Genomic DNA, 26,962 nt, shown 5'->3' on the forward strand with positions numbered 1-26,962 from the left:
TTCGTTCTTCCAAAGCATCTTTATTCATACGCAAACATATGCAGGTTTGAAACGGGTGCGTCGGTCCGGTAGAATTTGTGCAATTCGACAACCAAGGTTATTTTCTTTGGGCCAGCAGCTTTGTATTTGCAAGACTGCGCCCTACCCCGAAGATAAAGGGGAACCTTTAGAAATTCAGATGTTTCTGGGGTACCGTCCTCCGTCGTCGGGTTGTTCTAGCTAGGAGTGATTGGAGCTGAAGACCCAACAGAAATCCTGTTGTTCCCTATACTCTATACTGTTGTTCCCTATACCCCATCCTCTCTCCCCAAAAATACCCCACAGCTTTGGGCTGGTGGGTTGTTTCTAACAAACAAAAACTGCACTTCCCCTTTCGGATTAGAAAGGAGCTGGGGCAGGCCAGCCAGGCTGGCAGGGTAACAGATAACTAAATTATTATCCTTATTATTACGTGTCCCAACTTCTTTCGTTGGACCCCAACCTGATTTTTGTTATCATTATCAAACAGGGGGAAAACAACTTAAGAACAAACCATTCCTCTTGCAACACTTCCAGGACAGATGAAAAGGTTTATTAAGAGATATATAAGATTAAGATAGACAGGTGCGGGGGCTTAGCTCAGATCCACTGGGGTCTTGCTATTTTTCGATGCCCCAAAAATGGACGGCGGTGAGCGGAGGAGACTGGGAGGTTTGGGGGAAAACAGCTTTATTCAGTTGAGAAGATTGTACAAATGGCAGCTCAGCTTTTTTTTACACACAGGGTGACCCGTTGCAGAAGCTCGAATGGAAACTGATAGCAAAACGACCCAAAATTATATATCCGCCCCCTGGCTGACTGCCTTCCACACCTGATATTTTGGGACGTGTTTTTTTAAAGAGTCTCATCGCTTCAGAAGTTACGGACGGCAAGGGCCACCTGACGAGGGCGGGAGAAAGAGACCGAAGGAGGCAGGAAATAAGTTAAACCTCTGTACAAGAGAAACAAGCATTAGGTGAAATGTACAAGCGATCAAAGCTGGCGTGTGGCCCCCCCCCTTAAGTGCCAGGGGGTCACGAGTTGCGTGCCGGGAGGGGCGTAGGAGATGGGGACCCCCCCCCGGCGGACATCAGTGCAAAACGGAACAAAAACCGGGCACCACCAAAAACGACACAGGTTCCAAATGGTATGAAGGGGACGTTCGCACACAGGCTTTGTTGGGAGATGTCGGGACCTGAACTCGGGACCTCCTGGACTATGAGTCGCTGAGAGGTTCTGGTCCTCTCTTGTTCCGAACTCGAGCAGGGACGCTGCCTTAATACTGAGCCGAATCGCCTCCCGAGTTCGGCATCGTCTACGCTGCCTCGCAGCGAGTTCCAGGCAGGGATGTGTGTGCTAGCCCCCCATGTCAGAGACACATCGATTCGAACCCAGGACCGAAGCAGGCCAAACTCTGCCTACTCCCCAGAGAACAGCGAGTTGATTTCAAATCTACGCGGTGGTTTTCGAAAACCACGACCACCTGCCCCTTCCCAACCCGCAAGACGTCACTGCTAAAAAATAGGGGGCCCTGCCTTCGCCTCTGCCAGTAAGGTACCGAGTTCAAGAAACCTGGGCGAGACAGCAGGTGATGTCGGAAAGGGTGGTGTTGCGGTGAAGGGCTTGATGGAAAACAGAAGGAAATCTAGGGTGTTGGAGGGGGTACAAGGGGAGGTTGGTGGTGGAGGGGTTCAAGGTGGAATATGGGGCAGGGGGCGTTCTTAGAGGGCGGTCTTGTCTAAATCCACTTTGACGGGCAGGAGCGCTGCTTCCTCGTTCTCCGCCGGGCAGATGGCGACGGCGATTACGGGCCGGAGGGAATATGGAAGGGAACTATCCAAGTCTTCCAGGTTTTCTTTGTCCCCGTTGATGCTCAGGGGCTGAGGGGAAAGAGGAGAGAAAGAAGATTTGCCCGTTTGTTTTCCTTCAAAATAACATTTTGCTAACGCCACGGGGAGTTCGACTCGGAGCAAAACCAACTTCACCTTGAGGGCCGGTTCTTAACCATGATTATTTCGTTTTAGTTATCGTATTTTATAAAATGCACACACCGCTGGGTCGTTGAAAAAGTACCGTTGCAGCGGTCCCTTGGTTCTCAAACGCCTCGGGACTCAAACAACTTGGAACCCAAACACTACAAACCCGGAAGGAAGTGTTCCGGTTTGCGAACCTTTTTCAGAAGCCGAACGTGCTCTGTTTTGAGTGTTACGCTTCCGATTTGAGTGTTGCTCTGAGGTCTGTCTGTTTTTGCTATTTATTTTGGGTTTTTGTTTTTGTGGCTCTTTTTGTTTTGTTTTTGTGACCGTGTGGAACCCAGTTCAGCTACTGATGACTGGAGTGTGTGACTGCAGTACATTGTTTATTGCTTTCATTTTTATGGATCAATGGTCTCATTAGATACCAAAATTCATGTTCAATTGCTGTTTTAGGGGTCTAGGTAAAGGTAAAGGGACCCCTGACCATTAGGACCAGTTGTGGCCGACTCTGGGGTTGCGGCGCTCATCTCGCTTTACTGGCCGAGGGAGCCGGCATACAGCTTCCGGGTCATGTGGCCAGCAGGACTAATCCGCTTCTGGCGAACCAGAGCAGCGCACGGAAACGCCGTTTACCTTCCCGCCGGAGCGGTACCTATTGATCTACTTGCACTTTGACGTCCTTCTGAACTGCCAGGTTGGCAGGAGCAGGGACCGAGCAACGGGAGCTCACCCCGTCATCGCGGGGATTCGAACCGCCGACCTTCCGATCGGCAAGCCCAAGAGGCTCCGTGGTTTAGACCACAGTGCCACCTGCGTCCTAAAGTCTGGAACGGATCAATCCATTTTGCATGACTTTCTATGGGAAAGCGAGCCTTGGTTTTGGAACGCTTTGGTTTTGGAACGGAGTTCCAGAACGGATTAAGTTTGAGAACCAAGGGACCACTGTGTGTGTGTGTGTGTATATAATATTGCAAATGGGAGAAGAGAAAAGGCTCGCTGCCATCTCCCCCTTTGCCCCCAACCATAGCTGTCAACGTTTCCCTTTTTTAAAGGGAAATTCCCTTATTCCGCATAGGATTCCTCGCAAGAAAAGGGGAAAGTTGACAGCTACAATGATTATTATTATTGTCTTAGTGTTCAATTTGCCAAATTGATTGTTCAGAGACCCTACTGGGAGCTGTACGCTGGAGACACATGTTCAGAGCTGGGAGGGGGGACCCCGCAAGGGCCATCTAGCAGCTAAAGCATCCCGGCCTTTCTTTTAAAACCTGCGCCGCCTTCCGGCTCTGACTTTCAGAAACCTCTCCAAGGGGCTCAAGGCAGCTTCTCCCCCAAAAAATTCGTTCACTCCCCTCAACAACAACAACCCTGTGAGGTAGGTTAGTCTGAGAGGCTGTGAGATCACCCGGTGAGCTTTGTGGCGGAGATTCGAACCTGGGTTGCGTGGGCGTTAGTCTAATACTATAATAACCTCCTCCCTAAAAAACCTTGAGCTGAACCCCCCAAAAACAGGGGTAGATCACTGGCAGTTTTTAATTCTGAAACTAGATCGCAGTCTCTTGAAGAGTTCGCCAGCCCTGGTGTATCGCCTTATTCTGCCTAGAGGGCCGGACTGGACGAAGTGAAGGGCCGCAGGGGCCGACCAAAGCTGATGACCTTTTTTTAGGATTGAAGTTGTCGAGGGGCTGTCAGCTTTATGGCGGAGTGGGAGGGATTCAAATCCAGGTCTCGCGGGCGTTAGTTTGATACTACAGTAACCATTGGGCAACATTGCCTAATAATAATGATTATGATGATAATGATCATTTATTATATATACCCCGCCCATCTGGCTGGGTTTCCCCAGCCACTCTGGGTGGCTTCCAACTGAATATTAAAAACAATGCAGAGTCAGACATTAAAAACTTCCCTAAAGCGGGCTGCCTTCACATCTTATTGCCTTGACATCTGCTGGGAGGGCGTTCCCCAGGGCGGGCGCCACTACCGAGAAGGCCCTCTGCCTGGTTTCCTGTAACCTCGCTTCTCGCAATGAGGGAACTGGCAGAAGGCCCTCGGAGCTGGACCCCGGTGTCCGGGCTGAACGATGGGGGTGGAGACGCTCCTTCAGGTCTACTGGGCCATTTAGGGCTTTAAAGGTCAGCACCAACACTTTGAATTGTGCTCGGAAACATACTGGGAGCCAATGCAAATCTCTCAGGACTGGTGTTATGTGGTCTCGGCGGCCGCTCCCAGTCCCCAGTCTGGCTGCCGCATTCTGGATTAATTGCAGTTTCCGGGTCACCTTCAAAGGCAGCCCCATGTAGAGCGCATTGCAGTAGTCCAAGCGGGAGATAACCAGAGCATGCACCACTCTGGCCAGACAGTCCACAGGCAGGGAGGGTCTCATCCTGTGTACCAGATGGAGCTGCCCTGGACACAGAATTGACCTGTGCCTCCATGGACAGCTGTGAGTGCCTAGGGAAGAATCTGGATGCAATGTGGGGCTGTGCCCCCAAGACTTACCTGTGACTTGATGTGCTGATCGGGAGCGGTCACCAAGCTCGCGCAACTGAGCCACAGCATCACCATGATGGAGAGGAAGAGACAAGCGGCCAAGATCCATCGCGGCAGCCCCGAACGTCTGTAACACCCAGAGGCCCCCCGCCAGAGAGAGACGACGAGATTATGGCCGGCCATGGAGGGGGCGGACGCTTCGAACTGGCTGGTGGGGGGAGAGGGAAACGGGGAGGGGGGCCGGCGGCGGCGGGGGGAAAGGGTGGGGGGAAAGGACCGTCAACAACGTGGAAGAGGGGAACAGGTGAGTCTGGCCAGGTGAGCATCCATTCCGTGGGAGCTCCGCCCCTCTGCCCCGCCCACTTTCCCAGCTGGCCCCGCCTCCTCGCCTCTGGCCCCGCCCCTCAAAGGTTTGCTTACAATACAATTTCCAATGAAATACGGAAAAAGAACCCTTTTTGTGTAGGCAACAACAGCGGCTAGGATTTTAAAAGCTGGAAATTGGGAAGGCGATAGAATTCCCACAAAGAAGAAAAAAAATGATTGGCAAGCAAATATTTAGAACTTGCGAAAACGACTGGGAGAATAAGGGAAATCAAACCAGAAGGTTAGTAAAGATTGGATAATATTCAAAGAATATCTTAAAAAGTATTGCGGCCGTGCAATGCTCCTGACAGATTTAGAAGTGTAAGGAAATTATAAAAATGAAAATTTCTTTTGACAAGTAGCGGGAAAGAATAATAATAATGAAGTGCGTATAGGATAAAGGTAAAGGTAAAGGGACCCCTGACCATTAGGTCCAGTCGTGGCCGACTATGGGGTTGCGGGGCTCATCTCGCTTTACTGGCCGAGGGAGCCGGCATACAGCTTCTGGGTCACGTGGCCAGCAGGACTAAGCCGCTTCTGGCGAACCAGAGCAGCGCACGGAAACGCCGCTTACCTTCCCGCCAGAGTGGTACCTATTTATCTACTTGCACTCTGATGTGCTTTTGAACTGCTAGGTTGGCAAGAGCAGGGACCGAGCAACGGGAGCTCACCCCGTCATTGCGGGGATTCGAACCGCCGACCTTCTGATCAGCAAGTCCTAGGCTCTGGGGTTTAACCCACAGCGCCACCCACATCCCTAAAGGTCGTGGCCGACTCTGGGGTTGCGGCACTCATCTTGCTTGGCCGAGGGAGCCGGCGTACAGCTTCCGGGTCATGTGGCCAGCAGGACTAAGCCGCTTCTGGCGAACCAGAGCAGCGCACGGAAACGCCGTTTACCTTCCCGCCGGAGCGGTACCTATTTATGTACTTGCACTTTGACGTGCTTTCGAACTGCTAGGCTGGCAGGAGCTGGTAGGGTGCAAAAAGCGCAATGAGGCGAGTCGGGAATTAAAGTATGTGTAGATTATGTTGTTAGTTAGTGCCTATGGTTTGTTTATGTTGTTTGCTGGTGGTGATAAAGTGGGGGGGGCAAAGATGGGAAGGTTTTCCCCCCACACACCTCCTTTTCGCCCAACCGCTTTGCAGAACTTCAGGCGCCAGCCACAGACCTTGCCTCCATGAGGAGTAGGAACTTGACTTTCCAAACAAAAAATCAAATACGAAAATATTTCGTGGATATTGGCGTCCTTTCCCCCCCACGTATCCTGGACCCATGACAGCCTCTGTCTGCACATTTATCCTCAATCCCACTCCCCACCCTATTCCCTTCCCTGTACCCCAAATATCGCCTCCCCACCCCATTTCTTTACTTGGACATGCAGCCCAGGAAGTCATGTTCTGGGGGCGCCTGGGTCTCTGTCGGGGGCGACGATTTCGCTCTGGCTTTCGGCTCCTCCACGGGGGGTTTCTCCCGAAGGCCTGAAGGGGTGAGGAAAGCGTGCGGGGAGGGGAATAGGGGGCAGAAAAGGAGACCCATAAGTGGAGGGCGCCGGGAAAATAATGCAAACCACCGACGCCAACTCAGAAAGTTTGCAATAAACCCAGGAGCGGTTTTGCAGTGTCCCCGAATTCCCCCGGCGTCCTGGGTTTTGCAAGGATGTTAAAAATCGTTTCCAAGCAGGCGTGCCGTCATCCGAAGGCTCCAGCTGATGGAAATTGCCATGCGATAAATCACTGCGACCCCTAAACTGCAGAGCCCCTTCTCCACAGAGATGCATCGAGCATCCTTCTGACACATGACATGCGTCTTTTCAGCACGTGCCATATTTCTGTGATCGTGAGTTGTTTAAAACTGCTTTCCGTCTTGCCTTTTAAGCGTTGCATCCCGCCCTGGGACCTTGGGCTTGAAGGGCAGGCGATTAAATAATAACAAATAAATACGTTTTTCTTTATACCCCGCCCTTCCCGGTTCAAAAAACCGGGCTCAGGGCAGCCAACAACAAATTTAAAACACTTAATGCAACAAAAACCAGCATGAAATACGATATAAAACGTGACTAAGAATAAATCCAGAATTCAAAAATCAATTCGGGGGGGGGGGGGGGAATCCATCCAATAGACATTAGATGATCACCAGGGCTAGCTGGCTAAATTAGTCCTACCAGCGAGGAGACCAGGGGAGAGTTAGCTGTGGGATCCCAGGGCGGGAAATCTTCATAAAAAGAGGAGGGGAGGGAAGGATCAGGCTAAGTTCAAATTGAAAGCCAGGCGGAATAGCTCTGTCTTACAGGCCCTGCGGAAGGAGGTTAAATCCTGCAGGGCTCTGGTCTCGTGGGACAGAGCATTGCACCAGGTCGGAGCCATCACTGAGAAGGCCCTGGCTTCCTTAGGGCCTGGGACCTCTAAACTATGATTATCCATGGACCTTAAGGTCCTCTGTGGGGCAGACCAGGAGAGGCTATTAATAATACTAGCAAAATCAATATTCTCTTTTACCTGTGTGGGGCTTCAAAGTGTTGGAGGTCGATGGAGCCCATGCCTTCTCCAAAACCTCCGATTTAGGCGCCTGGACCTCTGGAACCGGATACTCGATCTCTGGTTGAGACTGAGGACAAAAAGAAGGACAGTCTTTAGAATTGCAGAATTGGCCGGGGCCCCTAGAGGCATCTGGATACATATGAAACCTTCGAAATGCACAGGGATCGCTTCTGCAGAGCGTGTTTTCCGTACATTGCTGTTTGCCTCCTAAGACTGGGAATACGCAGGAGAAATGATTTTTGTTTTTATATATATATATACATTTATACTTTTCCCAGCCGTGATGTATGGAAGTGAGAGCTGGACCATAAAGAAGGCTGATTGCCAAAGAATGGATGCTCTTGAATTCTGGTGCTGGAGGAGACTCTTGAGAGTCCCATGGGCTGCAAGAAGATCAAACCTCTCCATTCTGAAGGAAATCAGCCCTGAGTGCTCACTGGAAGGACAGATCCTGAAGCTGAGGCTCCAAGACTTTGGCCACCTCATGAGAAGAGAAGACTCCCTGGAAAAGACCCTGATGTTGGAGAAGATGGGGGGCACAAGGAGAAGGGGACGACAGTGGACAAGATGGTGGGACAGTGTTCTCGAAGCTACCGGCATGAGTTTGACCAAACTGCGGGAGGCAGTGGAAGACAGGAGTGCCTGGCGTGCTCTGGTCCAGGGGGTCACGAAGAGGCGGATACGACTAAACGACTCAACAACAACAACAACAACAACAAATAAATTTTTACTAGTTTCTTAAACGTATTTCCAACAATCATATAGCTTCTTATCTTATACAATATTTTAGACTTCCGTCAACACCTCTTATGATTTCCCATTCTTTATCGCTTATTCTGAATTTCTCAATTTCTCTGTTGCTCTTAATTATCATTAACTAATAATTCTCCTCATAGTCTTTCTTGCAATGTTTCAAATAGCCCCCCTTACAGAACTTCTTGCAGTCCTACTAGCGTAATCTGTTCATTACAATCGCTTTTCAAATAGTTCGTCTATTTACTCCAGGAGAAATGATTTTATGAGGAGATACGGAAGGTGTCTGTAGAATTAGTACTGTTAAAACGGAAAAGGGGTCAAGCCATCGCAAGAGGTGTTGAAATTTCGGGGGAATGGATAGTTACAACGGAATGGTCTTGTGGGTGCCATTTCAATTCTTATTTATGCATGATTATCACTTTGTGATAATCTTGGGAGAAGAGCAATGACAAACCTAGACAGCATCTTAAAAAGCAGAGACACCAGCTTGCCGACAAAGGTCCGTATAGTTAAAGCTCTGGTTTCCCCAGTAGTGATGTATGGAAGTGAGAGCTGGACCATAAAGAAGGTCGATCGCCGAAGAATGGATGCTTTTGAATTCTGGTGCTGGAGGAGACTCTTGAGAGTCCCATGGACTGCAAGAAGATCAAACCTCTCCATTCTGAAGGAAATCAGCCCTGAGTGCTCACTGGAAGGACAGATCCTGAAGCTGAGGCTCCAAGACTTTGGCCACCTCATGAGAAGAGAAGACTCCCTGGAAAAGACCCTGATGTTGGTAAAGATGGAGGGCGCAAGGAGAAGGGGACGACGGAGGACGAGATGGTGGGACAGTGTTCTCAAATATGAATTTAACCAAACTGCAGGAGGCAGTGGAAGACAGGAGTGCCTGGCATGCTCTGGTCCAGGGGGTCACGAAGAGGCGGGCATGACTAAACGACTCAACAACAACAGCATCACTTTGTGAAAAATAATAATAATAAAGAACCCGTCCTCTGTTTTGCTCAAGTCTCTCCCCCCCGACCGCTCCCTGGTTTTCCCACCCGCCCCCCAACCCTGCCAGCAACACCCACCTGAAAAACGACAACTTTCCCGTCGTCAGCCTGAAGGTAGAAGGTCCACGTGGAGGAAATGAAACTCTGCGCCGAGCTGACAATATCATTGCAGAAGCTGGAGACCAGGTCGAAGACGGAGAACGAGGCGGGCTTTGGGTCCAGGACCTGTGTGAAGATAGGCATGAGCCAATCTGAAAACTCCCCAAACCCTGAAAGGTAGGTTTCTTACAGGTGCGCAATGGAGATGATGCCTTGCCCAGACCGAGTATATGGGGAAATAAGATTGATTCATTCGTTCAGTTATAGGTGTTAAGACCATCAGTGTCCTCACCGCGAAAGAACCAGCCAGGTTGCAAGAACTGCAACTAAGTGAGAGGGTCCTTATGGGTGGGACTGTCCTCAACCCCCTCACCTATCTGCAAGGTTAATAATAATAATAATAATAATAATAATAATAGTAATAATTTTATTTATACCCCGCCCACCTGGCTGGGTTTCCCCAGCCACTCTGGACAGCTCCCAGCAGACTATTAAAAGCACAACAGAACATCAAACACTAAAAGCTTCCCTAAACAGGGCTGTCTCCAGATGTCTTCTAAAAGTCAGATAGTTGTTTATTTCCTTGACATCTGACGGGAGGGCGTTCCACAGGGCGGGCGCCACCACCGAGAAGGCCCTCTGCCTGGTTTCCTGCAACCTCACTTCTCGCAGGGAGGGAACCGCCAGAAGGCCCTCGGAGCTGGACCTCCGTGTCCGGGCTGGACGATGGGGGTGGAGACGCTCCTTCAGGTATACTTGGGCCGTTTAGGGCTTGAAAAGTCAGCACCAACACTTTGAATTGTGCTCGGAAACGTCCTGTGAGCCAATGAAGGTCTTTCAGGACCGGTGTTATGTGGTCTCGGCGGCCGCTCCCAGTCCCCAGTCTAGCTGCCGCATTCTGGATTAGTTGTAGTTTCCGGGTCACCTTCGAAGGTAGTCCCACGTAGAGCGCATTGCAGTAGTCCAAGCGGGAGATAACCAGAGCATGCACCACTCTGGCCAGACAGTCTGTGGGCAGGGAGGGTCTCATCCTGCGTACCAGATGGAGCTGCCCTGGACACAGAATTGACCTGCGCCTCTATGGACAGCGATGAGTCCAAAATGACCCCCAGGCTGAGCACCTGGTCCTTTGGGGGCACAGTCACCCCATTCAGGACCAGGGAGTCCCCCACACTTGCCCGCCCCCTCTCCCCCGATAACAGTACTTTTCTCTTGCCAGGATTCAGAAAGGCAATCCCTGCAGCCCAAGTTGTGATCCAAAAGCCTGCGCCGACACACATTTGCAGTCGCACATTCTGCCCGCAGAAACAGGTGGCAGGATGAGTTATTTGGGCACAGGACGTTTTCTGCCCACGGCTTGGCTTTGGAGGAAATGTCTGGAGGCGCCAGCCTCCTAAGCTGTTTTTAAGCCTAAAGAATGGCTCTCTAATCCCCCAACACACATAGATTTCCCCCCTGACACTTTGATCGGTCTCACAAAACTGGCAAAAGCAGCGACGCCATCCCTCTAGGCTGAGATTTTGACACCAAACCCACACATTTGCCAGTTTAGTAGTAATCGGGACGCCGTGTTTTCGAAGAGAGAGGTTTGGGATTCCAGCACCCCTTTTAGGCTTGTTTGCGGTTTAATTTATTTATCTGATTTAAGTTTATTTATGCTTTTCAAATTTATACATTTCACCGATTTTGAAATCATTTCAACATTTCGAAACTTGACTTCCTTCCCCCCTCTTTCTGCCGTTCCTTATTTTTAACATCTTCTGCGTGTCCCAATTAACTTAATTTGCTCATTTATTCATCTGCTTTAAATATATACTCTTATAAAACTGCAATAGCAGTTCTTATCTGTTTACAATTTATCTGCAAATTATGCAGGGTCTCTGCACATTCGTTGTTAGAAAAAGGCTTAGGACAGGGCTTAGGTTTGATGAGGCCCTCAGCTACTGAAGGTAATGGGGCCCTTTATATGTCCAGCCGTCCTTTGTCAACAACAAATTGTCGCTGTTTTTTGTGTTGAATATATGCCATATGGCAATTTATGGACCTAATAGGTATCTCAAGCCATTTGCACATGTTCTCATGCAACCAGTCCATGCAGAATGTAGGCACCCTATATATAAAGGTAAAGGGACCCCTGACCATTAGGTCCAGTCGTGGCCGACTCTGGGGTTGCAGTGCTCATCTCGCTCCACTGGCCGAGGGAGCCGGCGTACAGCTTCCAGGTCATGCGGCCAGCAGGACTAAGCCGCTTCTGGTGAACCAGAGCAGCGCACAGTTTACCTTCCCGCTGGAGCGGTACCTATTTATCTACTTGCACTTTGAGGTGCCTTCAAAGTGCTAGGTTGGCAGGAGCAGGGACCGAGCAACGGGAGCTCACCCCGTCATTGCGGGGATTCAAACCGCCAACCTTCTGATTGGCAAGTTCTAGGCTCTGTGGTTTAACCCACAGCGCCACCTGCGTCACCCTATATATAGAAAGGAGCAAACCAGGGATATCTTAGGGAGCAGGTGGGGCCCATGACTTACATCTGTGATGGCCAAACGTGGCCCTCCAGCTGTTTTGGGACTACAACTCCCATCATCCCTAGCTAACAGGACCAGTGGTCAGGGGTGATGGGAATTATAGTCCCCAAACACCACTGACTTACACCATAGGAGCCTACACAACTCAAAACACTGTTGCTGTATGTAGGTTTTATTTTGTTTTTTATCTTATATTTTGGAAATGCACATCCAGTTTTTCCCCCTTTAATTTTTTTGGGGCCCCCAAGAGAGTGGGGCCCTAAGCAACAGCTTGTTTAGTTTATACGTAAATCCAGCGCTGGTTTAGGAGAAAAATTACCTTCTCTCCCCGGCTGTCTGTCTCCGGCAGCTGAGTCCTGCATCCCGTCACACAGCCGAACTGTTCATCGCCGCCAGCGTAAGCTTCCATACAGGCTAAATTTTTGAGGTGGGTGGGGAGGAAGAGATTGGGGGGAAAGAGAGGTTACCCGCCGCGTCTCTGCGTGAGTCTGCGCTCTTTCCGATGGGGCGAGGCATACTGTCGCATCTCTGCACTTGGCCGCGAGTTTGGGGGGAATCTCCCAGCAGGAACAACCTGCCTCCAAAAGGAGGGTACACCTCGACTCCCTGAACGAGTCCCTGCTCTGGTTTTGCTACCTCCCAACCGAAAGACTTTACTGCCTTCAAAAAGACAGAGTCTATTGCAGAGTTAATCACACCCTACGAGGGGAGGGATTCCCCCCCTTTTTTCGTGCCTGTCCCCACCTGCAATTTTCCATTATCCTTCCCCTCCGCTCGGCTGTCTGTGGGAATCGGTTGCAGAATATAGGCAGTGGGGAGATGACAGCCGTTTAAGTAGAAAGGAAGTTCTGGATAATGTAACCGAGCGAGGTTTGGACGGGGGGCGGGGGGGTGTTGTTTGTAAAGAGGAGGGGCGCGGGCTCACCCGATTCGCACTCGACTCTCGTTGCGTTCAGATCGGCTGTGGCGTCCACAAAATGACAGATGGAAAACAGCCGGCAGCCCCGGTAGCAGGCGCTGAGGACGGCATCCTGGAAAAAAATATTTTTGTGGGGGAGCGAAGAGTGGAGAGAGAAATTAAAGGATTGTGCATGTCCAGCACAATGACAACATCTTAAAAAGCAGAGACATCACCTTGCCAACAAAGGTCCGTATAGTTCAAGCTCTGGTTTTCCCAGGAGTGATGTATGGAAGTGAGAGCTGGACCATCAAGAAGGCTGATCGCCGAAGAATGGATGCTTTTGAATTCTGGTGCTGGAGGAGACTCTTGAGAGTCCCATGGACTGCAGGAAGATCAAACCTCTCCATTCTGAAGGAAATCAGCCCTGAGTGCTCACTGGAAGGACAGATCCTGAAGCTGAGGCTCCAAGACTTTGGCCACCTCAGGAGAAGAGAAGACTCCCTGGAAAAGACCCTGATGTTGGGAAAGATGGAGGGCACAAGGAGAAAGGGACGACGGAGGACGAGATGGTGGGACAGTGTTCTCGAAGCTACCAGCATGAGTTTGACTAAACTGCGGGAGGCAGTGGAAGACAGGAGGGCCTGGCGTGCTCTGGTCCAGGGGGTCACGAAGAGGCGGACACCACTAAACGACTCAACAACAACAACAACAATGTCCCGCCGCTGTCACAGAATCATAGTTCCCTCCCGGTCCCATTTCCTTCGATTTCACCCTATACAAAGCCCGGTCCCGACGTTCGGTCTCTTGGTCACGTCTAGGCGTGACCAAAGGACAGGAGCCAGAGGTTTAGGGCTATGCAGGCGGAGAGCAGGAAAACGAAAAAGGTAGTTTTGAGCGGGGAGATGTTCGTTCGGCCCCCGCCAACCGGAGCCTAGAATACGGGGAAAGCCTGACAATATATGTGTCTACCTGCAAGGGGCGTTGTACGGGTGCGTGGCTGAGATATATTTTTAAAATATCAAATGAAATATTTTCAAGGCCCCTGTCTCTCTTGTATATATGTTTGCTGCTAAGGGCAATAAAAACCATTCGTTGAAAAATGGGTGGCGATGAACTGTTTTGGAAGGAACTGTTCTTAATCGCCTGGTCGGAAACGTTTTCAGCCGATGTTTAAAAGTTGGAAAACGCCGCAGAAAATCTAGTGTCCCGGTCAGGTAATCTGTTCTGCCTGGGTCAGAACCAACTTGGGAGTCCTGTGTTCTGGGAAGCACAATTTAAGAAGGGTATCGACAAGGATATTCTTGGGGTGACCAAGATGGTCAAAGAGTCTGGAAACCGAACCTGATGAGGAACGGTTGAAGGAGCGGGGTATGTTTAACCTGGAGAAGAGGAGATAGGAGAGCCTTATTCCAAATATCTGAAGGGCTGTCACAGGGGAGAGGGAGCAAACTCGTTTTCTCCTGAGCACGACTCAAGAGTTTTATATGAGTTTTATTTATTTATTAATGTTCTTATGTTACATCGGTAAACATTATCATATTGCATCACAAGGCTTATTATAATATAATTTTCAGCATGTATACAAAGTTTATAGACCTAAAGAAAAGAAGCAAGGACAAAACACTATTCCAAAATCATATATGTACCAACACTTTGGACTTCCTGTCTATCCCGTTGTATATTCCTTTTTTTATTGTAGATTTCGTTACATTTTATCTATCTATATCTATCTATCTATCTATCATCTATCTATCTATCATCATCATCTATCTATAATCTATCATCTATCTATCTATCTATCATCTATCTATCTATCTATCTATCTATCTATCTATCTATCCATCTATCATCTATTATCTATCTATCTAAGGGTCTGGTGTCTTCTGTTTCAGGCTATCTGAAGAAGTGTCCATGCACACAAAAGCTTAGTTAGTCTCTAAGGTGCAACTGGACAATTTATTTAATTTATTTCAATAGGGACAGATTTAAGGTAAAGGTAAAGGGACCCTGACCATTAGGTCCAGTCATGACCGACTCTGGGGTTGCGGCGCTCATCTCGCTTTATTGGCCGAGGGAGCTGGCGTACAGCTTCCGGGTCATGCGGCCAGCAGGACTAAGCCGCTTCTGGCGAACCAGAGCAGCGCACGGAAACGCCATATCCCTTCCCGCCGGAGTGGGACCTATTTATCTACTTGCACTTTGATGTGCTTTCGAACTGCTGGGTTGGCAGGAGCAGGGACAGAGCAACGGGAGCTCATGCTGTCATTGCGGGGATTCGAACCGCCGACCTTCTGATCAGCAAGTCCTAGGCTCTGTGGTTTAACTCACAGCGCCAAATGCTTGCATATAAATAACATAAGTAAATAAAAATATATATATTTTATATCCATGCACATCGCTTAATGCAGGCAACCCTGAGATACAAAAACTCAGGTACCCCTCCTGGTTAATGTCTCGCTTGTCAAATTGCTCTTACCTAATGTTCAACCCAGGGACGGGGGTGGCGCTGTGGGTTAAACCACAGAGCCTAGGACTTGCCAATCAGAAGAACGGTGGTTCGAATCCCCGCAATGACAGCATGAGCTCCCGTTGCTCGGTCCCTGCTCCTGCCCACCTAGCAGTTCGAAAGCACGTCAAAGTGCAAGTAGATAAATAGGTACCGCTCCAGCGGGAAGGTAAACAGCGTTTCCGTGCGCTGCTCTGGTTCGCCAGAAGCGGCTTAGTCCTGCTGGCCACATGACCCGGAAGCTGTACGCCGGCTCCCTCGGCCAGTAAAGCGAGATGAGCGCCGCAACCCCAGAGTCGGCCACGACTGGACCAAATGGTCAGGGGTCCCTTTACTTTTACCTTAATGTTCAACCCAAATCTACCCTCCCTTGTTAACCTAAGCGTACTGTCCATCTCTGCACTAACTTTGAGGTTTTGGGGGGGGGGGTGTTTGCAAACTGCCCTGAGGTTTTTCCCGTTTGCCTTCCTTTTTACAATCCAGCGGTGCAAAGATTTTACGAAACAGATAAATAGATGCCTTTCGACAGCAGGTTGGGAAACCGGCCGAAGTCTTCTTTAATGAATAGAAAATTCAGTTTGAAAACAGAAAAATGAAATAAAAGCAAGCCTAAAGAGGACATTTTTAAAATTAATCTGACGGGGAGAGAGAGAGAAATATTGTTGTTATTTTTAATTCGCCTTCTTGTGGGATCAGAGGGAGGGTTTAAAAAGTCTTCGCTGCATCACCTTTGCGATCGTCCCAGGAACATTTGACTGACAGGAAGAGCATGAGAGCAGCCTCTTTGACCCAATTCTGCAACACAATTCACGCCCCTCCGTTGGCTCCGGATCAGCACCAAGGGGAGAGGGGGGCGGCTGCACAGAACCTCCATGGCCAGGAACAGTCTATCGGGAAATTGCCAGCAGCAGGGGCACACACACACACACACACACACACACCAATCCTCCACACTGACCTCCAAACCAGAGGCCGTATTTAAATGGGCCAAGAAATTTTAAATGCCTTAAAGAATTTAAGGATTTTAAAATAATCATAGCATAGCTTTCATCATCGGCCTGTTTATTTTAATCGCGTCCCCTTCTCTCAGTGCATCCCCTACTCCTTTTGAAGCACTGCACAAAATTAATTGTGTATGTCGCAAACACGGCTTATGCCCCTCTCCAAATAAAAATGGAATGCAGAAGAACAAAAGATGTTTTGGGAGATGAAATCCCCTGCACAGTTCGGGTTGTCTGCAGCTAAATGCTACGCAGCGCGGACCCATTAACGGAACGGCACACAAGTCGTCTCCTTTTGTTCCAGTGGGTCTACTCTGAGTATTTGAGCCCCCAAAGGCAGAGGCCGAGAGCCCCACAAAAATTGGAAACAAGTATAGGTTGCGTGTCTGCGAAAGAGAGATGGGCGGATTTTAGCTTGGGGGGGGGGCTATAGACAAAAATAAAAATCAGAGCGAGGCTTCTTTATCCAAAGCGGTTTTCTGCCGAAGGACGAGCGGGAGGGGGCAGTGATGGATTGGTACCTGCAGAAAGCAGATCCCACATGCAGAAAAAATAAATAAATTAAAGGACCTTGCACCTAAATAAAGCAATACACCAGATATGCCCCCCCAAATCAAAACGGATCATTTTAAAATGGCATATTTCATTTTTATTTAAAAATTATTCCCCCTCCTGTTTTTTTTCTTCCCTTAAACCTTTTCCGTCTCTCTTTCCTTCCAGCCTGGAAAAGATGGATGCTTGTATTCTTCCCAGTTTCGGGGGCCACGAGGAGTGGGGGGGGGAGAGAGAGACAGGCATCAAAGGCTATTTATCTGCGTTATTTTTGATTCTCCTCGGATATTTCTCTGTGCGTTTTAACCGAAAACAAGACCCTGGAAGAAAAGGCCACCTTGGAAAGAGCAGAAACCCTAGAGGCTAAAAGACCAAATTTATTCCTGCTTTTAAATACAATAATCGCTTTTAACTGAGCACGAATCTTGGGTTGCTTCGAGGAGCAAATCTACCCCTGCTTTTCAATGCGATCGCTTTTAATGGCGCACGAATTTCGGGTGCTCAAAGGGGCAAAATCTACGCCTGCTTTTAAATAGAATCGCTTTTAATCGCGCGCACATCTCGGGTGCTGAAGGAGCAGATCTTTTTGCTGCTTTTAAATACAATATTCACTTTTAGCCGTGCACGGATCTTGCGCGTTTGAGGCGTGCGCGTCCGGCGGTGCCATTTCTCTGAATGGCTTGCCTGCAACGCCATCCCCGACTCCGAGTAGACCCATTGGAACCACGGGGCGAGCTTGAACCTGGGTTTTTCCTCTCTCCCTCGCTCTCCCTTTGGGGGCAAGGGGTCTACTCGGAGTAGGAGCCTGCGCCGCGCGCCCCTGGGTGGGTTACCTTGGCGCCGGGGGTCTGGAGACGGAGGCTGGGCGCGCAGCGCGCTTGGCAAGCGGAGATATCGCCCAGCTGAGCCGAGAAAGGGTCGCCGTCTCCCGGCGGAGAAGACGACGAAGGAGGCGGCGGAGGAGAAGAAGAAGGGGATGATGATGATGATGAAGGAGGAGGAGAAGAAGAAGCGCCGCCGAGGGCAGCCAGCCCGGCCCGCGGGAGCAGCAGGAAAAGGAGCAGCGCTGCGCCTTCGGCCATCCTGCGCGCCTGCGATGGAGAAGAAGATGGAGAGGCCCGAGGAAGAAGAAGAGGACCAGGAGGAGGAGGAGGAGGAGGAAGGCTGCCGAGGGAGCCCGGAGCGCGCGCAGGAGGAGGAGAAGAGTCGGGGGCGCGCCGGGCGAGCAGCGGAGCAGCCTGGGAGAGAGGAGGGGGGAAGGAGGGAAGAGGTGCCGGGGCGCAAGGGAGGGAGTGGGGAATAGGTGCCGGGGCTCAGGGAAAGGAGGAAGAAATAGGTGCTGGGGCTTGAGGAAAGAGGATATAGGTGCCGGGGCTCAAGGGAGGGAGGGAGGAGGAAATAGGTGCCGGGGCCCAGGGAAAGGAGGAAGAAATAGGTGCTGGGGCTTGAGGAAAGAGGATATAGGTGCCGGGGCTCAAGGGAGGGAGGGAGGAGGAAATAGGTGCTGGGGCACAAGGGAGGGAGGAGGAAATAGGTGCCAGGGCTCAAGGGAGGGAGAAGTAGGTGCCGGGGCTGAAAGGAATGCGGGAGGGAAGAGGAAATAGGTGCTGGAGGTCAAGGGAGGAAGGAAGGAGGGAGTGAGCGAGGAGGAAATAGGTGCCGGGGCTTGAGGAAAGAGGAAATAGGTGCTGGGGCTCAAGGGAGGGAGGAGGAGGGAGGAGGAAATAGGTGCTGGGGCTTGGGGAAAGAGGAAATAGGTGCTGGGGCTCAAGGGAGGGAGGAAGAAATAGGTGCTGGGGCTTGGGGAAAGAGGAAATAGGTGCTGGGGCTCAAGGGAGGGAGGGAGGAGGAAATAGGTGCCGGGGCTCAAGGGAGGGAGGAGGAGGGAGGAGGAAATAGGTGCTGGGGCTTGGGGAAAGAGGAAATAGGTGCCGGGGCTCGAGGGAGGAAGGGAGGAGGAAATAGGTGCTGGGGTTCAAGGGAGGGAGGAGGAGGGAGGTGCCAGGGCTCAAGGGAGGGAGGAGGAAATAGGTGCCAGGGCTTGAGGAAAGAGGAAATAAGTGCCGGGGCTCGAGGGAGGGAGAAGTAGATGTAGGAGACACTCCACACAGCCCCCCCCCCAATATACAACGGGGCAGGTTCCCCTCTCTTCCTCCAGAAGTCCAACACCATCTCCTTTGTCTTACTAATATTTAGGTGCAAGTTATTCTCTAATGCATTCGGGACGCAGGTGGCGCTGTGGGTTAAACCACAGAGCCTAGGACTTGCTGTTCAGAAGGTCAGCAGTTCAAATCCCCTCAACAGGGTGAGCTCCCATTGCTCGGTCCCTGCTCCTGCCCACCTAGCAGTTCGAAAGCACGTCCAAGTGCAAGTAGATAAATAGGTACCGCTCCAGCGGGAAGGTAAACAGCGTTTCCATGCGCTGCTCTGGTTCGCCAGAAGCGGCTTAATCCTGCTGGCCACATGACCCGGAAGCTGGACGCCGGCTCCCTCGGCCAGTAAAGCGAGATGAGCGCCGCAACCCCAGAGTCGGCCACGACTGGACCTAAGGGTCAGGGGTCCCTTTACCTATTCTCTAATGCAGGAATATGTGGCTGTGCCATACGGGAATCGAACCTGCAATCTTGGCGCAGTCGGCACCAAGCTCTAACCAATGGAGCTGTTTGGAAATAAACAAGAACGCAAAAACATTGGCTCAGAGGCAGAGCTTCTGCCTCGCAGAAGGGGTTTTCTTTGTTCTCTGGTTTAATATAGGAATACATGTGGATTTTAACGATTCATTAGACGCCACCTCTGATGTTTTATGGCCAACCCAAGATGGGGATGCAAGGAAAGGTGCCAAACATGCCTCAGGGCGTCGCAACATATGCATCTAAAATTCTAAATCCATCCTTTGCATATTGGGGATGCGTGGTGGAGAATTTTGTGGCACCGAGAGAGGAAAGTAATTTTTAAGCTTCTAGGTTCTGCATGCATGCGTTAACCTCAAGCATCGGTTTAAAAGTCTGTCTTAGGATGGGACATTAACCCCCATTTTCTGCCCCACACAAGAGGGAGAATACCTTCCTCTTTTTAAGAAATCACATTTCTATTTTTTTTTTTTTAAATAAATAAATGCAAGAGACAAGGCATGCCAGTTTTGCAGAGGGCCTTCTCGGTGGTGGCACCCTCCCTGTGGAACGCCCTCCCACCAGATGTCAAAGAAAACAAGAACTACCAGACTTTTAGAAGGCATCTGAAGGCAGCCCTGTTTAGGGAAGCTTTTAATGTTGGATGTTCTGTTGTGCTTTTAATATTCTGTTGGGAGTTGTCCAGAGCGGCTGGGGAAGCCCAGCCAGATGGGCAGGGTATAAATAAATAAAATTATTATTATTATTATTATTATTATTATTATTAACCTTGCAGATAGGTGAGGGGATGGAGGAAAGGCCCACCCATTAGGACTCTCTCACTTAGTTGCAGCTCTTGCAACCCGGCTGGTTCTTTCCGGGTGCTGATGACGAGCCTTGTCCGTATTCCTAAAGTCTTTGGGGCATTTGGCCTGAGCCAGCCTCCAGACTCTTCCGATGGTCTTAACCCCTCTAAGTGAACGAATGAATCGATCTTTATTTGCATCAGCCATAGCAATAAAACAACAATACGATATACAAAGAATAAAAATAAAAAGTCGATTATATACAATACATGTTAGGGTTTTGATTCAGTAGTCAAACAATGGATCTTATTCTGATTGCTCATCTAAAAACCTTGCCACCTTTGCTGTCACCTGCTCATCTTGATCTGCCCGGAGAGAGGACACTGGGGCAGTGGCTAGGCAACCCGGGAAAGGACAATAAAAGAGGGGTGATAATCTCATTCCTCAAGTCTTTATAAAGAGGGCAAGCCAGAAGGGCATGTGCCACCGATTCGGGACTGCCGTCTCCACAGGGACATAAGCGTTTTTTGTGGGGAATCTGTTGGAATTGTCCCTCAAATCCAGCCGAGGGCAAGACATTCAATCTTGTGAGAGTAAAAGCATGTCTATATTTTAGAATTGCTAGGTTATGCAGAAAAGCAATGACAAACCTAGGCAGCATCTTAAAAAGCAGAGACATCACCTTGCCAACAAAGGTCCGTATAGTTCAAGCTATGGTTTTCCCAGTAGTGATGTATGGAAGTGAGAGCTGGACCATCAAGAAGGCCGATCGCCGAAGAATGGATGCTTTTGAATTGTGGTGCTGGAGGAGACTCTTCAGAGTCCCATGGACTGCAAGAAGATCCAACCTCTCCATTCGGAAGGAAATCAGCCCTGAGTGCTCACTGGAAGGACAGATCCTGAAGCTGAGGCTCCAATACTTTGGCCATCTCATGAGAAGAGAAGACTCCCTGGAAAAGACCCTGATGTTGGGAAAGATGGAGGGCGCAAGGAGAAAGGGACGACGGAGGACGAGATGGTGGGACAGTGTTCTCGAAGGGACCAGCATGAGTTTGACCAAACTGCGGGAGGCAGTGGAAGACAGGAGTGCCTGGCGTGTTCTGGTCCAGGGGTTCACAAAGAGGCGGACACGACTAAACAACTAAACATCAACAACAGGTTATGCAGATAGGGTGCTGGAGAGTCTATGATTTCTATGATTTGAAAGCGTCGAAACGGGAAGGTGGAAAATAGTTGTACCACAGGCAAAATTTCTTTATTGTGGCCAAGTCGTTCTGACGCTCGGTACCATTTTGGCGCTGACAAATGAGACGGTCTGCTTTACTAGAGTACAAAGTGATGTCATGCAGATGGCAGGTGCCCCGTCGCTTCAACACCCCGGGCAATGATGTCACCGTGCCCGGCTCCCCCATTTTTCACCAGGCCCGTGGTGACAGCTCGGCCGCCCTCATCCGTCTTCCGAGGTGGCGAAAGGCCCGTCCGGGAACGCTATGGCATCATGGCCAAGGAATGTGGCTCGGATCCTGTTCCCCGATCGCGAACATCTGTTTGGCTGGCCAACGGTCCGTGCGAGACGAGGGCAGAAAGCAGCGGGCGCCTTGGCATCAAGCTCCGAATTCTCAGCGGGTGCCCAGCTTGCCAAAACACCAACCGGTGGGGGTCCAGGCTGGCCTCCCATACTTTTTTGACCACCCTGTTGTTGGGGGGGGGAGCTTCTCCCCCTACCCCACCCCACTGCCTCCATTCCTGGGTCCATCACTCGCTTCCCAAGGAAAGAGGGAGCCGTTAATTTGTAATCACGATCAAAGACGTTTTTCAATCGCCTCGTATTTCCCCTCTAGAGCATCTGAGCACTCTTAGATGTGCCATTGGCGTGTAGGGAATCTGTGCCTTGCGTTTCTAGGGTGTATGGGGAAATTATTTATTGAATTTATACAGAGCTTTCCCCCCCCCCCAGGGGTACACATACCCCAAAACATTTTGCGAATCTTTGTCCTTTTGTCCGTTTACTGTCTTTATTTCCCCCGATTCGAACTACAGTGGTACCTCGGGTTAAGTACTTACTTCGTTCTGGAGGTCCGTTCTTCGCCTGAAACTGTTCTTAACCTGAAGAACCGCTTTAGCTAATGGGGCCTCCCGCTGCTGCCGCGCCGCCGGAGCACGATTTCTGTTCTCATCCTGAAGCAAAGTTCTTAACCTGAGGTATTATTTCTGGGTCAGCGGAGTCTGTAACCTGAAGCGTCTGTAACCCGAGGTACCACTGTATAAAACGGTGATTTTCTTGAGTCAAAATGAGACTACAGTGGTACCTCTGGTTACGAATGGGATCCATTCCAGAGCCCCGTTCGCATCCAGAAGCGAACGCAACCCACGTCCACGATTCACCGCTTCTGCGCATGTGCATGACACCATTTTGACCATCTGCGCATGTGCGAGCGGTGAAACCCAGAAGGAACGCACTCCTTTACTTCCGGGTCACTGCAGCGCTCAACCTGAAAATACTTATCCCGAAGCTACTTCAACCCGAGGTATGACTGTGGCCCTAAACATTTTTTTTTTAAAAAAAGCACTGAATTTATATATTTGTTTGGTGTTACCTCTTAACCCATTTGTTAGCTGAGCCATTTCAACATAGTCTAATAATTTATTTTGCCATTCTGTTAACCTTGGTATCGTTTCCCCTTTCCAATTGGATGCTATCGATAGATGGGGAGCCGCTGTTGCATATAAAAAGATTTCTCTTATATTTTTCGGAATGTCTCTACCTAAGATTCCTAACAGAAAGGCTTCTGGTTTCTTTAAAAATCAGGCACCAATTCTTGATACCTACTGAGACGCAGGGAACTCGGACATGTGTCAAGTAGGATAATTTTATTCCCCAAAAAAGCTCAACAACTTTGTGCGAAAAGTTCAACAACTTATCCGGATTTTTGTGAATATGGCAACCCCTAGTTGGGCTACAAGAAGATCAAACGTATCCATTCTTAATGAAATCAGCCCTGAGTGCTCACTGGAAGGACAGATCGTGAAGCTGAGGCTCCAAGACTTTGGCCACCTCAGGAGAAGAGAAGACTCCCTGGAAAAGACCCTGATGCTGGGAAAGATGGAGGGCACAAGGGGACAACAGAGGATGAGATGGTGGGACAGTGTTCTCAAAGCTACAAACATGAGTTTGACCCAACTGTGGGAGGCAGTGGAAGACAGGAGGGCCTGGCGTGCTCTGGTCCAGGGGGTCACCAAGAGGCGGACACGACTAAACGACTAAACAATAACAACAAGTTGGGCTATTTATCTAGTACTCTGCTGGAAAGGAGGGGACATTCAGTGGCGTAGCGTGGGGGGTGTAGGGGGGCCGGCCGCACCGGGCGCAACATCTGGGGGTTAGGGTTAGGGGGCACAAATCCACGGGTTAGGGGGCGCAAATTACTTGCCTTACCCCGGGTGCTGACAACCCACGCTACGCCACTGGGGACATTTTGAAAAACGTAACTTGATAAAATCAGAGCTCGACTCTGTCCCCCGCAAACCCGAAATTTGGCATGTTCCCGCTCTTCTGATCCATCCTAGCTTATGGAACTTTTGAAGACGCCCCCCCTGCCCCTTTTAACAGGGCACCCCCTGTCTCAGAAAAATCGTTAACCTTAATTGAGCACCTTAACTGAACCGGGTGTGCTGACAGCAGCTGGACACGCCATACGGGGAGAGGAAGTCAGGAGGGGGGAAATGTGATTTAGGAGCCCGGCCTGTGATGTCAAAGTTGTTCCACGTTTTCATAAGTTTAATAATAATAATAATAATAATAATAATGGCTTTCTGCGTGAGCCATCGCTTATGTATTTTGCGTTTTTATATTGTCGTCATATTCGGCTGGGCTGGATGAATCCCAAGCCAGAATTAAGATCGCCGGAAGAAATATCAACAACCTCAGATATGCAGATGACACAACCTTGATGGCAGAAAGTGAAGAGGAATTAAAGAACCTTTTAATGAGGGTGAAAGAAGAGAGCGCAAAATATGGTCTGAAGCTCAACATCAAAAAAACAAAGATCATGGCCACTGGTCCCATCACCTCCTGGCAAATAGAAGGGGGAAAATGGAGGCAGTGAGAGATTTTACTTTCTTGGGCTCCATGATCAATGCAGATGGTGACAGCAGTCATGAAATTAAAAGACGCCTGCTTCTTGGGAGAAAAACAATGACAAACCCAGACAGCATCTTAAAAAGTAGAGACATCACCTTGCCAACAAAGGTCCGTATAGTTCAAGCTATGGTTTTCCCAGTAGTGATGTATGGAAGTGAGAGCTGGACCATAAAGAAAGCTGATCGCCGAAGAATTGATGCTTTTGAATTATGGTGCTGGAGGAGACTCTTGAGAGTCCCATGGACTGCAAGAAGATCCAACCTCTCCATTCGGAAGGAAATCAGCCCTGAGTGCTCACTGGAAGGACAGATCCTGAAGCTGAGGCTCCAAGACTTTGGCCACCTCAGGAGAAGAGAAGACTCCCTGGAAAAGACCCTGATGTTGGGAAAGATGGAGGGCACAAGGAGAAGGGGATGACGGAGGACGAGATGGTGGGACAGTGTTCTCAAAGCCACAAACATGAGTCTGACCAAACTGCGGGAGGCAGTGGAGGACAGGAGGGCCTGGCGTGCTCTGGTCCAGGGGGTCACGAAGAGGCAGACACAACTAAATGACTAAACAACAACATTATTCGGTGAATTGAGACCTAGCAGGTTTGGGGTGGTATACGATTTTAATAAATCATCATCATCATTGATCTTGGGAGTTAAAAAATTATTGGTTAGGCTTGCCCAAGATTCAGACAGAGCTGTGACAGGTAGGCTCTTTAATTCTCAAGGTTGTGGGTTTGAGAAAATGATTTCTGCATTGCAAGGGGTTGCAGAGTAGATTATCTTTAATGGTTCCTTCCAAACTCAACAGTTCTCTCCCATCTCCTCCGAGTGTCCTGTTTTTCCAGGGACAGTCCCGGAATTACAGAAGCCGGTTTCTCTTCTGCCATCGAATGGTGGATGAGTTTCACGAAATAAGTCAGAGCCGCACCTGATATTCAGTACCGGATTTACATATAAGCAAAACAAGCTATAGCTTAGGGCCCCACTCTCTTGGGGGCATCCAAAAAAATTTAAAGGGGAAAAAACTGGATGTACATTTCCAAAATATAAGATGAAAAACAAATAAAATAAAACCGACATACAACAACCATGTTTTGTGTTGTGTAGGCTCCTAGGATGTAAGTCATGGGCCCCGCCTGCTCCCTAAAATATCCCTGGTTTGCTCCTTTCTATATATAGGGTGCCTACATTCTTCATGGACTGGTTGCACGGCAACATGCGCAAATGGCTTGAGATACCTATGAGGTCCATAAATGACCATATAGGACATATTCAACACACAAATAACAGCGACAATTTTTTGTTGTCAAAGAGCAGCTGGGCATATAAAGGGTCCCATTACCTTCAGTAGTTTAGGGCCTCATCAAACCTAAATCTGATGCAAGTACAGTGGTACCTCGAGTTAAGTACTTAATTCGTTCCGGAGGTCCGTTCTTAACCTGAAACTGTTCTTAACCTGAAGCGCCACTTTAGCTAATGGGGCCTCCTGCTGCCGCCGTGCCGCTGGAGCCCGATTTCTGTTCTTATCCTGAAGCAAAGTTCTTAACCTGAAGCACAGTTTCTGGGTTAGCGGAGTGTGCAACCTGGAGCGTATGTAACCCGAGGTACCACTGTATCGGTAATATCCATGGCAACACGACGACCAAGCACAACAATGCAATATCCATATAAACTCTTTATATAATCTATACGGAACACTGAACAATATGAAATATATGAAATACGCCCTCTCTGCAAAACCAAACAAACAGAAATCTTACGAATCTCTGAAAGTCACAAAACGTGCACTCTTGATGGATTCTCTTGAAAACATAGAACCAAATAAACAAGAGATTGTTCAATGTTCCGTATAGATTAGTTTATATGGATATTGCATTGTTGTGCTTGGTTGTCGTGTTGCCTTGGATATTACCGATAATGGTTTGCAACACAGGGGTTTAATTGTTTGGGATATTTGCTGCAAGGCGCTCCCTATTGGGAACTGTAGCGCCATGATAGGAAAACTACAGTTCCCAAGGTTCTTTGGGGGAAGATCTGCAAAGTTCTGCAGCCCCCCCCCCGCAAGACACAGATGCACCCTTGACCCCAGAAGGTGTGTGATTTATGACTCCGGTTCCGCAACACATGTGAACGGGAGAACAAGACCATCTCTCTTCCCACCTGCGCCAATTGGCCGACCATGCCCAGGAGAAAGGCCTCTGGTTTTTACAAGAAAGTATATTTAAATACCTTTTTCATTTCATTATAGATCATCTCCCAGAAAGCCTTAATCCTCGGGCACGTCCACCAAAGGTGAAAGAATGTACCTTCATTTTCTTTACATTTCCAACATTTATTATCGGGCAAATGATATATTTTTGCAAGCTTGACTGGTGTCATGTACCACCTGTATATCATTTTCATAATATTCTCCCTTAAGGCATTGCATGCCGTAAATTTCATACCTGTGGTCCATAACTGTTCCCAGTCAGCAAACATAATATTGTGTCCAACATCTTGTGCCCATTTTATCATAGCAGATTTCACCATTTCATCCTGAGTATTCCATTTCAACAGCAAGTTATACATTCTTGATAGTGTCTTAGTATTGGAATCTAACAATTCTGTTTCTAATTTTGATTTTTCCACCTGGATAGATTGTTCAGTGTTCCGTATAGATTATATAAAGAGTTTATATGGATATTGCATTGTT

General features: G+C 49.2%; 1 protein-coding gene and 1 long non-coding RNA gene across 5 annotated transcripts in view; one reads left to right on the forward strand and one right to left on the reverse strand.

The window, feature by feature from the left end:
* TMEM59L (transmembrane protein 59 like) overlaps positions 1-26,962 on the reverse strand; it is a 40,170-nt gene continuing 13,208 nt past the window's right edge. Inside the window, exons 1-8 of one of the 3 annotated variants that reach the window (XM_081846348.1) lie at positions 17,555-17,898; positions 12,687-12,792; positions 12,081-12,175; positions 9,218-9,364; positions 7,350-7,458; positions 6,224-6,332; positions 4,497-4,695; positions 1-1,898 (exon numbers count right to left, since the gene is read on the reverse strand). In XM_081846348.1, coding sequence (XP_081702474.1) covers positions 1,740-1,898; positions 4,497-4,695; positions 6,224-6,332; positions 7,350-7,458; positions 9,218-9,364; positions 12,081-12,175; positions 12,687-12,792; positions 17,555-17,803 — 1,173 coding nt within the window. In that variant the 5' untranslated portion in view covers positions 17,804-17,898 and the 3' untranslated portion in view covers positions 1-1,739. Of the gene's footprint in view, positions 1,899-4,496; positions 4,696-6,223; positions 6,333-7,349; positions 7,459-9,217; positions 9,365-12,080; positions 12,176-12,686; positions 12,793-17,554; positions 17,899-26,962 lie in introns of those variants that run through there. The other 2 variants (XM_081846349.1, XM_081846350.1) reach the window with 2 other exon arrangements.
* LOC309333094 lies at positions 17,927-18,693 on the forward strand. 2 transcript variants are annotated; one of them, XR_014152373.1, is made up of 3 exons: positions 17,927-18,024; positions 18,058-18,325; positions 18,479-18,693. It is a non-coding gene; the product is annotated as an uncharacterized lncRNA (long non-coding RNA). The 2 variants fall into 2 exon arrangements; XR_014152374.1 differs by lacking the exon at positions 17,927-18,024 and having other exon boundaries at positions 18,084-18,222; positions 18,256-18,325.

This window comes from Podarcis erhardii (assembly GCF_964252035.2).
Source record: "Podarcis erhardii genome assembly, chromosome: 18".
In the NCBI taxonomy this organism is placed as follows: domain Eukaryota; kingdom Metazoa; phylum Chordata; class Lepidosauria; order Squamata; family Lacertidae; genus Podarcis; species Podarcis erhardii.